The sequence below is a fragment of the Podarcis vaucheri genome (genome assembly GCF_965113315.1).
Source record: "Podarcis vaucheri genome assembly, chromosome: 7".
Lineage (NCBI taxonomy): Eukaryota > Metazoa > Chordata > Lepidosauria > Squamata > Lacertidae > Podarcis > Podarcis vaucheri.
This window is the reverse complement of record NC_138765.1, coordinates 73,043,209-73,056,091: the sequence shown is the minus strand read 5'-3', so window position 1 is coordinate 73,056,091 and position 12,883 is coordinate 73,043,209. Positions and strand designations below refer to the sequence as shown.

The 12,883-nt window shown below is 45.1% G+C and overlaps 1 protein-coding gene across 5 annotated transcripts in view; it reads right to left on the bottom strand.

Annotated features, from left to right (window-relative positions):
* Nucleotides 1-2,867: 2,867 nt before the first annotated feature.
* Nucleotides 2,868-12,883, bottom strand: part of TTC34 (tetratricopeptide repeat domain 34) — a 31,914-nt gene continuing 21,898 nt past the window's right edge. For all 5 annotated transcript variants that reach the window (XM_082229887.1, XM_082229889.1, XM_082229885.1 and 2 more), the window contains 3 exons: nucleotides 12,399-12,669; nucleotides 11,064-11,278; nucleotides 2,868-3,725 (listed from right to left, as the gene is read on the bottom strand). In XM_082229887.1, the coding sequence (XP_082086013.1) occupies nucleotides 3,204-3,725; nucleotides 11,064-11,278; nucleotides 12,399-12,669 (1,008 nt within the window). In that variant the 3' untranslated portion in view covers nucleotides 2,868-3,203. The remainder of the gene's footprint in view (nucleotides 3,726-11,063; nucleotides 11,279-12,398; nucleotides 12,670-12,883) is intronic.

Here is a 12,883-nt window from a genome sequence, read left to right as displayed (position 1 = left end):
CAGTCAAACCAGAAATTGAGGAAGGAATGGCAGTGTTTTGAGGATTATATGAAAAAACACTGTTCCAAAGAAAATCTATTGATATGCATGGATTAAGTATGTAAAGCTGAACTGGATCACGACAAAATTAATAATATCGAATAATATAAAAAACACAATGTAAATAAGAACATAGAATATCAAAAGATGTCAAGTTGAGGTGGAGGGAAGTCACAGCGGTGGAATTTTTATTTTATGTTTTTGTAAAGGATGGTATATATTTTCTAGAATAAACTTTATTTTAAAAATAGAAAAAAGAAAGAAAAGAAGGGTTGTTCCATTTTCTAGAGAGGTCACTTCCTGGTTTGCAGGGAGAAGCCACTTTCAGCAGAGCCCAGTGATGGAAGCGTTCATCTGTATTGAGGCAGCTCCGGGTTTTGAAATTTTGTGCCCCCTAACAATTTTGTGCCAAGGGAAACCCCCCATGCTATGCCACTGCCCTGTGAGAGGCAGCTTAAGCTGAGAGATGGTGCCTGGGCCCCAGGTCATGCAGCAAGCTTCCTGGCTGAGTGGGGATTTGAACCCTGGCCTGCCAGGTCTCAGTCTTGCACTTTAGCCACAACACCACACTGACTCTTGTCCCAGTTTCTCTCTATCCCTCCTTAAAGTGTGACATCCCAGAACTAGACACGGTCCTTTAGAAGAGGTTAAACCAATGCTGAATGAAGCAGAACCATTATGTCCCATTGCTTGGCAACAACAGCTCTTTTAACACGGCTGAAAATCACATTAGCGATTACAAACATAGGTTCTTGCAGAAACTTGGAAAGTAACCTAAATACGATCATTTGCTTCAGCTGCAGAAATCTGGGGGCTTCTGTTTTCCAAATTAAAGGCCTGTAAATTGCAGCAACCCCAGGCCACAGTAAGCTGGAGACTCTGCTTGCAAAATACCTGGGAAGACTTGATTGCAACCAGACGCCCTCCAATTTGTCTGTCAGAGCGCAGAAGTGGCTCCGTATGACAACAAAAGCACCGGCAAAGTGGGAATGAGGGTATCATATCCATCTTCCGATGGATGAAAGGGAGGCTCGTTTGCTAAGGAGGAAAGGCTGTCAGCTGTTCCTTTTGACACCAATTGTTCAGAACAGAAGAAGCAATTAAAAGGGAGGCGATGATATGGCGGAATCACTGACATTTTTCGGGGAAGGGGGAATATGATGGGTCTCATTACACGAGTCAATCACATTTCCTTCCCCAAAACTTCGACAGTAAAACTCTTTCATTGAATGTCTGCCACTTGAAGTGTGTGGGCGTGGTGGAATGGAAGTCAGAACATGTGCCTGGGAAGAAAGTGTTCTGCGGATTTCCCCCCTCCCCTCTTTTTGATCAGGAGAAACAATTATGCACCAGTGATCCCCCTGCCATGAGGTCTTTGCACAAAAGTTGCTTGGCTTTGGAAGGAGAATTTGGTACAACCAGCCAGGGAACCTGGTGCAACTGGGGTGGTGTGGGGAGGTGGTGAAGTGATACTCAAGTTACACAGCTCATTCTTACACAGAGGCAATCCCTACCAGGCTGAGTATAGCTTACTCTGTAGGAGTTGCATGGTACACAAAAGGGATGAGGGTTGTGATCACTGCATTGCAGGAGGTTGGGCTAGACAAGGGTCAGCAAACTTTTTCAGCAGGGGGCCAGTCCACTGTCCCTCAGGCCTTGTGGGGAGCCAGACTATATTTTGGGAAAAAAAAGATGAATGACTTCTTATGCCCCACAAATAACCCAGAGATGCATTTTAAATAAAAGGACACATTCTACTCATGTAAAAACACACTGATTCCAGGACCATCCACTGGCCGGATTTAGAAGACAATTGGGCTGGATCTGCCGCCCGGGTCTTAGTTTGCCTACCCATGGGCTAGAGGACCCTTTGGGTCTCTTCCAACTCTACAACCCTGTGATTCTATAAGGGGACCTTTTTCAATATGAAGGCCACATTCCTACCTGGACAACTTTCCAGGTGCCACATGCAAGTAGCAGATGAGGACGGGGCAAAGGTGGTCAGAGCAACGAATATTAACTTCATCTTTCACATAGTTTACAAACACACCTCGTCCATTTGGGCAAGCAAGAGGCATTACCAGAATTCAATGACACAATCAAGCCAGGCAAAAACACTCAAGGAGGATATGAAGCAGACCACTGAGGGGTGTGGTCTGGGGAGAGTTCCAGAGGCCATATAGAGAAGCCACAGGCCACATTTTGACCTCTGGACCTGAGGTTCTCTATCGCTGATACATGCTAACATGAAAGCTGCCTTGTACTAGGACATAGCCTCTTGAAATCCTTCACTCTGTGTGCAGGCAGAGAAATTGGAGAGACCATTTCACTGAGATTCTCCATTTTGATAATGCTCACCCTCCTGCCATCCGCGAAGTAGTATGGAGCAGCTTTCTCTATGAGAAGGTCTATGAACTGGGACCAGCAAAAATCCTTGGCTGAGGAAAGCAAGGATGATAAATAATGATGTCAACTAATCCTATTGCTCAAAAGTAAACCCCATTGAGTTAGATCACTCTTACTCCCCAGTAAATATGTATACAAACAGCAGCTGTAAATGATTCTGAAAAATACTGTGTTCACTAGTTGGCTGAAAAAAACTTACCTTCTTCCTGCCTTTCAAATATTCGTTTGATTTAAAAAATTAAAAATTCACAACTTGGACAGTATGATTTTGTTATATGGAGGGCATTCAAGAAACAGGGTGCTACAGAATAAGAGACACCTCCATATATGTTCTCTGGTCTTTACAAGCAAAAGAGAGAGAAAAGAAAGAATAAAGTGTGTGCTTGTGGAGGTTTGCTGAACTAAAGCACTGAAGAATAAGGAAGGATGGATCCATTCATTTGTCTGTCTGTGCCTGCATTGAATGTGCTCGTTCCTAAGTCCATTTCCGCACTACTCTGCAATTTAAAAAAATGCACCAAAAATCACATTAATTTTCAACACACTGTTTCATAAAATACACACTTGTATGTCTCGTCTCTATAATATGTGCTCTGGTACATTTTGGGGGAGCTATAGTATCACAACATTGGGTGATGTGCGAAAACTGATGAGTAACTATGCTCTAGTAAATATGTTACTTTGGAAAATGCAAATTGAGATGGTTGATTTAAAAATGCAGGTCATGAGAAAGCCTCCTGCGACCCAGACTGAATAAATTATTGTACTCTGCATCCAGATGCCTCCCGTTTAAGTCTTATTTTAAGTCTCTTAAGCTCAGCGTTGTTTGGGTTGATCATCAGCCCATACTCTGCAGTCTTCCAGGATTCTTCATAACGTTTTGCTGCAAAGGAGGACTGAGCAGTTTGCAGGAATGCTTTGGACAGTGCATCCCCATCGTGATCGGCAGCAATGATGGTCAGAGCCAAAGACTGTCCCAGCTGAAGAGCTTGGATGTACCGCTTGACCGCCAGTTCTTCCTTGGAGGTGGACAAGAGCAGATGTCCCTGCAAGCAGTAGTCCTCAATCTGAGTCTTCAGGCTGTTCTTCCCGTGGTTGGAGATCACCTTGTCCATGTCCGTCAAAGCCTTATTGTACTCCTTCAGGTGGGCTAGGCAAACAGCACGTTGGCGGAGATATCGTGGATTGCCATTACTTGCCAAGATGGCCAGTGAGTAGTAGCCAACAGCCTTTGTGTAGAATTGCTCCTTCACCAGTGCATTTCCTTCTTTGGAAGCAACCTAGAGACAGGAAGAATATTGGTTACCCCCAGTCCAAAATTAGGTTCTTTTCTCAGAAGTAAGTCTGACTAAAGAGCTGTAGCTCAGTGGTGGAGTATTTGCTTTGCATGCCGAAAGTCCCAAGAAGTTGGCTATGAAGGGTTAGGGTATGTTTAGCCTGGAGACTGTGATATGAGAACCATCTTCAAATATATGAAGAGCTGTCACATGGAGGATGGAGAAAGTTTGTTCTCTGCTGCTCCAGAGGGTAGGACCCGAACCCATTGATTCAAATGACAAGGAAGGAGACTGTGACTAACCATTAGGAAGAACTTTCTCACAGTAGGAGCTGTTCGATAGTGGAATGGACTCACTTGGAAGATGGTGGACTTTTCATTGGAAAGTTTGTAATCAGCGGTTGGATGGCCATCTGTCAGGGATTCTTTAGCTGTGATTCCTGCATTGGACTAGATCAGGCATGTCCAACAGGTAGATTGTGACCTACTGGTAGATCACTGCACATCTGTGGTAGATCACTGGTAGATCACTAGCTCTCCCCAAAGAAGCTCAACAACTTTGGCTCCCCTAAAAAAAGATTAACATGTTTGACCTGAACCCCAGAAAAACGGGGCTTTCCTCCTCCCTAAGAAAAGCACAACAATTTTGACCTGATCCCCCAAAAGGGGGTTAGGTCACTGCCAGTTTTTAACTCTGTGAGTAGATCGCAGTCTCTTGGGAGTTGGCCACCCCTGGACTAGATGAACTTGGACATCCATTCCCACTCTACAATTCTATGATTCTATAATTTTAAACTCTTGAATTTCTGGATAACATTGGGAATTCCCCCTGTCTGTTTTGCATAGATGTTGCCCCAGAATCAATCCCTGGCATTTTCAAATGGGACTGAGAATACCCCGTATCTGAAAACTCGGAGAGGCACTGCCAGTGGGTGTAGACAATACTGAGCTAGATGAACCAATGGTTTGACTTGACCTAAGATAGCATCCTATGTTCCTGTAAATTCACCATGACTTTACTTCCTAAGCACACATGCTTAGGATCCAATAACTCATGATGCTTTCATTTGAAGAAAAATACATAAATGAGGACCGTGTGCTTTTAAAGTTGCTTGCACGACACCACTATTGCTCTCGGATAGTATGCTCTATGTCATCTACTAAAGGGAACACAGAATTCAGCCTGAAGTGACAATTTGAAACCAATCTGGATTTTCCACGCCAAACACTTGTGAGCTATGCAAGAAGAGGTTTAAGTAGCCGTAGCGACATTTCTGCCAGGGGTGGTGGGTGGGGAGGTCACCATGTACCAGCGCAAATTAAGGCAGTAATTTGGTTGTTTTTTCTCCTTCTCACCAGTTTTGGATGTCTTTTTAGAATCCTGGGGCTGATGAATTAAGCTCTCTGTGAAGTGGGTGAAGCTAAAGTGCCTACTGGATCTGGCCAAAGGCGCATCTGATCTAACATCATGCTCTCATAGTGCAAACTGGAAGCTTTGAGTAATATTCTGAGGAAATGGAGGAAGGATCACATTGTAGCTGATCAATCACAACATGCAAAGGATACAGAAAATCCAGTTGCACCATACTAAGACCCCAAATGCACTATACATTTAAAAGCAGTATCATACCACTTTAACATTCAACACATGTTGAGAGTTGCTAGAAGACCCCTATTCTTCACACACAGCTACAATTCCCAGAGCGGGTTGAGAGACAATCCCTCTTCTCAGGGAGCTCTGGGAATTGTAGCTCTTGGGGGGAGGGAGTCTCCTAACAACTCTCATCATCCTTAAGACTCATTGTAGTGCCATAGAAACACAAGAAGTTGTCTTCTATCATGTGAGAACATTGGTCCATCTAACTCTGTAATGTCTAGACCAGTGTTTCCCAAACTTGGGTCTCCAGTTATTTTGGGACTACAATTCCCTGACCACTGGTTCTGCTAGCTGGGGATGATGTGAGTTGTAGTCCAAATACAGCTGGAGACCCAAGCTTGGAAAACACTGGTCTTGACTGGCTCTCCAGGGTTTCAGATGGACTTTTTCAGCTCTAATTGTAGATGCTGGGAACTGAGCACAGACCTTCTGCATGCAAGGCAGATGCTCTACCACTGAGTGTTGGACATCTCTAGGATTCCAGACAGGGGACTGGAAGCTGGGCAGGAAGAGGAAGATTCAACAGCAATGGAGGTGAAAGAGAAATAAATATGGAAAAAGATGGATTTGAACATTCTAACTTGGAATGTAAACGGACTGAATAATAAGACTAAGAGGAATAAAATTGAACATGTTGTAAAGAAGCTAAATTTGGATGTGATACGCCTCCAAGAAAGACACATTGCAAAGAAACATAGAAGAATTTTGATAAATTGAAGTCTGGGAAAGGACTTTGCAACCTCTGATTTAACAAAAAAGAGAGGAGTTGTAATGTATATAAAGCCAGAGTTGGACCCCCCCAAAAAAACTATTTAAAGATGAACAAGGAAGAATATTGATAACTCAGATAACATCACATGGAGAAAAAATCTCAAATATTTTATTACGGGGACCGAAGCCCCCACAGCTCATAGGAGTTAGCTCTTTCCTTCCATTTCAATTCATGAAGGACAATCAGGAGACCTTCATTAGGACACCGTGGCTCTAATGCATTTCTCATTACTGCTCCTATAGCACTCAGAAACGAAAACAGTGCTTTCACCACACTGCTGCAGAGCAAATGTTTAAGTAATAAACAATCAGGACAAATAGGGCATTGCCCCACCACTCTGAATCTTCACTCAGCTGGTCACTTACAACCAGTCTAGAGGGTGGCATTGCCCATCCTCTTCCTTCTTTGTCCCAGCAGAACTCAGCAGGGAGAAGGACGGGGATGCAACTAGAATGGCTCTGCCTCTAGCTTAAGAACATTAACTCCAATGGGTCTGCTCTGAATGCATCCATCCTGAAGTAAATAACGGACCCACTGAAATAAATGGACATGACTTAGATTAGATCTATTAATTTCAGTGGGTCTCCTCTGAGTAAAAAAAGGGGGGGGCTAGTTGGCAATCCTTGTTTTGTTGTTGTTGTTTAGTCGTGTCCGACTCTTTGTGACACCATGGACCAGAGCGCGCCAGGCACTCCTGTCTTCCACTGCCTCCCGCTGTTTGGCCAAACTTGTGCTGGTAGCTTCAAGAACACTGTCCAACCATCTTGTCCTGTGTCGTCCCCTTCTCCTTGTGCCCTCCATCTTTCCCAACATCAGGGTTTTTTCCAGGGAGTCTTCTCTTCTCATGAGGTGGCCAAAGTATTGGAGCCTCAGCTTCAGGATCTGTCCTTCCAGTGAGCGCTCTGGGCTGATTTCCTTAAGAATGGATTGGTTTGATCTTCTTGCCTTATTCTACTCTTTACCAAAAGGACCTCATCCATGCCTTGTGTTCTTGAAGGACTGTGGCATTGTGGTTAAAGTGACTATATCACTGGCTATATTAATAGAATCATAGAACTGTAGAGTTGGAAAGGACCCCGAGGGTCATCTAGCCCAACTGCCTGTGATGCAGGAATCACAGCTAAGAAGTCCCCTACAGGTGGCCATCCAAAACCCCTCCAATGAAGGGGTCCACCACCTTCAGAGGGATTCTATTCCACTGTTGAACAGCTCTTACCGTCAGAAAGTTCTTCCTAATGTTTAGAAGGAATCTACTTTCTTGTCCTTTGAATCCACTGGTTCCGGTCCTGCAGGAGAAAACAAGCTTGCTCCATCTTCCATGTGGCAGCCCTTCAGATATTTGAAGACAGCTATTATCTCACCTCTCAGTCTTCTCTTTTCCAGACTAAACATACCCACCTGCCTCATTCTTTTCATTCCACACTGGAACAGCAGCTCTGAATTTTGAAAAGAGCTATCGCTGAAGACTTTGACCAAGGCCAGGGAAATGCTTCATGTTTAAACCAGCTGCCAGTAAGTTCCTTTATTGCATCTCACATCTTACAGCTGGCAACGCGAGCTGGAAAGAAAATTGCTTCTGTTAAAATTACTGCTAATGCACACGGCAGCCTAATTTAGCTCCCAAAATATCAGGGCAACTGGAGGGATGCCAAAATAACTTGTATAGTTATACTGATTTTTTGGTTGGTTGCTGATTGATGACTGTAGGGGATCAAGGCAGGGGGCTCTGGGGTTGAAGGTCTCACTCCTTTTTCCATGGGGCAATGGTTGGGACTGGGAAACAGGCCCACTGTTCAAATTTCCCATAATGTCACAGGCCAGGGGTGGGGAACTGCAGGCCTGAAAACTGCAGGCAGCCCTCCAGTCCTCTCTATCTGCTCCCTAGGGCACACCTCCTCACTCGCTGTGCTTCACCCCTTCCCCAATAGTTTTCCCCTGGTTGCAATGTGTCTTTAAGCCTGGCTCATGCCTCCTGGCATGACCTGGGAGTCATTGAGAGATACAGTGCTTAGAACAGTCCTGTGTAACCTGGGAGTATCAGGGTTGGCACCATCACTAGACAAAACAGGGCAGCTGTTGGTGGACAGAGGCATGCAGGGCTTGCCAGTAAAATGGACTTCTGCACAGGTGTCAGAGCTGAAGTCAGATGCAGGTCACCACGAACGAGGCAGAGTGCCATGCCAGTGAAGTTAACACTTCCCAGTAGGTCTTGCCCCTATGGAACTGTTTCCAGGACTGAAGGTCCCTGCCTTCCACCCCTTCTAAGGCTCCTCGTCTCCCAGCTGTTTCTCAAGCAGTCTCAGACTGCATCTGCCCACCTATGGCCTCTGTTCTGCTCTCCCCATTATTCTCTGTGTTCTTGCAGACCAGGGTGGAGGGGAGCTTGTCACAGCAGGAGAGGGATTCTTCAGCTGTCTCTTTACCCCCCCTCCTCTGCTGCAGCCTCAGAGTCTGAACTGCTCCCTGTCACAGTTTCCTCCTGCTCACTAACCCCTGTTGCCCCTTCAGCACCCAGCCTCTTCTCCCAATCTTCTCCTTTTGACCTTTCCTCAGTTTCCTACCACCAATCCCCAGGCTTTGAGCCTTTCTCCTCTGGAGTTTCCCTTGGGTTTCCGGCTGGTGCCTTCCACCACTCCACTTCGTCCAGCCAATCCCTGACATCAGGCAAGAAAATGTCTTGGGGTGTCCCTGAATTTACCGTCTGGGACTCTCCCAAAGCCACACATGTCTCTGAGCCACTCGCCTCACCAACCCTGCTTTGAATCCTCCTTGAGTGTGGAATGTGTCCTTGAATTCTGAGAATGCTTCCTGTCTGCCTTGGAGGAGGACAGATAAGGGTGGGTGGGAGTGTTTAGAAACTCGCCTACTGTCCCAAAAGTAAAAATAAAAATGCATTTTTTCCTCTTCCCATGTTTTTCTCTGGACCCACCCACCACCGGCATGCGGCCCCCAAGAAGGGAACATTGCCCTGAGTGTAACTGATGCTGAAGCTGCTGATGTATCTCAACATAAAAAAATTCCTTCCAGTAGCACCTTAAAGACCAACTAAGTTAGTTCTTGGTATGAGCTTTCGTGTGCATGCACACTTCTTCAGATACTTCTTTCGTGCATGCACACGAAAGCTCATACCAAGAACTAACTTAGTTGGTCTTTAAGGTGCTACTGGTAGGATTTTTTTTTTTTTTTTACTATGGCAGACCAACACGGCTACCTACCTGTATCTCAACATGTAAGGAATGAATGGGACAACTGCATTGCAGGGGGTTGGACTAGAAGATCCTTAGGGTCCCTTCCATCTCTACAATTCTATGATTTTATGAATATATACACAAGTCCACTTATGCATGTCAATTTGGAAGTGTCCCTCATTTGTGTGCCCCCCCCAGTGCATTTGTTTATTTGGAATAGGCAAAAAAAGAGGCTTATTTGGAATAGGCTAGGGTTGCTCCCTAACACCTTGGGCGGGGGAAGGCTTGCAAATCTAGTTTGCTAGAAATGCAAACCTCTTAGGGAAAAGGCAGCTAAATGCATGTAGCTAAGAAACATTTCACTTCTAAGTAAGGAGTCACTTTGCCCCCCTGGAGTAATGTTCTTGGTCGTCCTTTTAACTCCCACATTAAGTCGGTGATTGGCAATTAGTTCTTAAAATCTCCCAGCTTCTTTCTCCCAGAAGAGATATGCCCCCTCCGACTGCCTGCCTGATTTAGAGAAGAGAGGTTCTTTGCCTCAGGGATTGATAAATTAATACTTGCTTACTTAACACCCTCCTGCTGGCTTGCGAGGGGTGCATACAAAACAGTCCTCTCCAGGCCCTTCATTTATTAAGCATATCAGCACACAACACAGGGTGGTGTTTTTTGTGGCTGGTTTTTTTTATCGGGAGGGGCTGTTTTGTGTTTGTTCAGGCCAGCCTGATTCACAGAATCCACAAACAGCTTGCTTGTTTTTGAAAAAGGATGGGTGTCACTTGCAATGGGAGAGAACAGGATCAGGGGAACAAAGCCAACATCCTGGGTAACCTGAACAGGCATCCTCTGGGAGAACCAGGATGCAGGATCTCTCTTTCACCTCCAAACTGATATTGGTGCAATCCTGAGCAGAGTGAGTGAGTGAGAGAGAGAATGAACGCAGATGAGGTCCCAACTCCCTTCTACCCCAGCCAGCATGGTGAACAGCATGGTGAATACAGAACATAGGAACAGACATGATAGGAGTTGTAGTCCAAAAATATGGTGATGAGGAACCTGTGGCTACTCTATACATTGTTGGGACTTTTCCATTGGCCCCAGCTGCTCTGGGCAATGGTGAAGGACAGGGTTTCCCAAACTTGGGTCTCCATCTGTTTTTGGACTACAATGCCCATCATCCCTGACCACTGATTCTGCTAGCTAGGGATGCTTGGAGTTGTAGTCCAAAACAGCTGGGAAGCCATGGTCAAGGATGATGGTATCTGCAGTTCAGCACTATATTGAGGTCCACAGGTTCTCCAGCTTGCATTGTAGAAGAGATTGTGAATCTGTGATCCTCCAGGTGTTTCTGGGCTCCAACTCCCATCAATCCTACTGAGGAACACAGAATGTAGGAACAGAGTCAGACACGATAGCAATTGGTGTCCAGCAACATCTGGAGATAAGGAACTTGTGGTCCTCCATGCATGATAGGAACTCCAAGTCCCATCAGCCCCAGCCAGCTTGGACAATGGTCAAGGATGATGGGAGCTGCAGCCCAACAAGATCTGGAAGGCCACAGACTCTCCATCCCAGATCTATCTGTTCAACTGCTCTCTTGTTTCTCCAGCATATCTCCCAATATGATAGTGTTCAACTAGACGAGTTGGTATGTTCACTGGTGGAGAAGCGGGGATAACTTCAGCTGAAAAACAGACATCATTTGCATCAAGCAGGCAGCTTTACCTGAGCAAGGCTTTGCCGTTGCTTGGTGTCCAGGAAGCTCATCAGGTATCCTATGTCTTTGTAGTTATTTGTGGCCAAACTGGCCAAAATATGGGCTGCGACATTCATGTGGCTCTTCTTGGCCTGGAGCATTCCAAAGCGAGCATTGATGGAATCACTGGGTGCAGAGTGACCAAACTCTCCCTGGAGGTGCGCCAGAGCCTCATTGTCTCTCCCTGCCAATGAACATCAATAAAATGGTTACCGGGATAGGCTAATATAGTTCTTGCTTCTCTCAGTTTCTCATTTTTCCTTCTTAAATTTCCACATCAATTTGAACTTAAAAGGAAGAAGATGACTTTCTCATGAAAATTCATCAGAATCTTAGCATGCCTTTCCCTTAACATGGACATTTTTGTACAACCAAAGCAGAATAGAGTGGTATTATTACTTTCCTCTGGTCACTATACTTCTGATGATGAAGTAAATGGCAGCTGCCTGCCCAATGGATCTCTGAAGGGCTCCATGGAAATATTGGTATCAGCCTACCTTACAAAACTGTTGTAAAGGTGACTGACATGAGACATGCACATGCAACATACTCTGAACATAGTAAATTGAAATGTGTGCCCACATTTCAAACTGTGATTTTAATATTCCGTGCACTGACACAAAGGATTTTTCCATTAGAAAACCAGTTCATAACTGCTGTTGATAAAATAAGGAAGCTTTTGGAACCCCTTTGTGATCAGAACAAGAAGAAGCAAAATGGGAAAGTTATTTTCTCAGTCTCTCCCTGCCCACCAGGGAAGCTCACCTGGAGCTTATTTTGATAGTGTTCCATGTGGCGCTTTGTCCTGGATCTTAGGCAAGTCAATCAAAAAATCACTTTTTTTGCGTTTTTGTTAAAATGTTTGGAGTGTCCTGGTTTTTACTTTTTGAAATATAGCAACCCTAGATCATTATCACCATTCTGCTTAATGTCAGAATAGACTTTGAAGCTGTTTACGAAGTATAAAAACAAGCTACAGAAACATTACAACCTAAACACCCACAATTAAAATGCACAACAATGACGCAGCAGTTCAAACAGGAGACTCAGGTGAAGAGATCAAGGGAACACCTGGGTAAACAGCTGCATTATCAAAAGCCGGCAGAATGCCAATGCTGATGAGGCCTCTTCCATGTTTCAGCAGGGAGCGTATCCTGCAACACTGGGGCTTCCACCCTATCATGAGCTGATAATCATCACACCTTGGCAAGACTAACCAGGTTCCATTTGTTGCTAAGAAACAGTGGGTGACAGTAATGCCAAATAATGAGATGGTACTCCAAGATATTTGAAAGTTCTCTTACCATCAGCAGCTAAAAGGTCCACATAAAGCGTGTGACTCTCTGTGTCCTTGCTCTTTATTTTCACAAGCAATGCCCCAGCTACAGCGAGGTCCTTCAGTGTATCTCCAATGGGTGGCTCTTTGGTAGCAATGAACTCCGAGAGCCTAGTCCTGCAGTGGTCATACAACCACTGATGGATCAACACCTGGGCCTCCTCCTTTAATGAAAGAATTTCTGGAACTGCTATGGCTGGGTTGGCTCTTAGGGCTGAGGTCAGATCGTGCACAGCCTCCTATGTGGATAAAAGAAGAGTAGTTTTTGAAAAGCCTGCTAATTGTTTGCACAGCTCTGGTTGGTTTATATCATCTGTTGTCATGATTATCAGTTGTCTCCCATCCACAGGCTTGTGGTCATCCCTGGGCACCTGGGCCAGGACAATGGGGAGGCTGCCTCTTCTTCTTCTTCCTCCTCCTTGCAGTGATCTGCTCACACCATGGCCTGGCTTC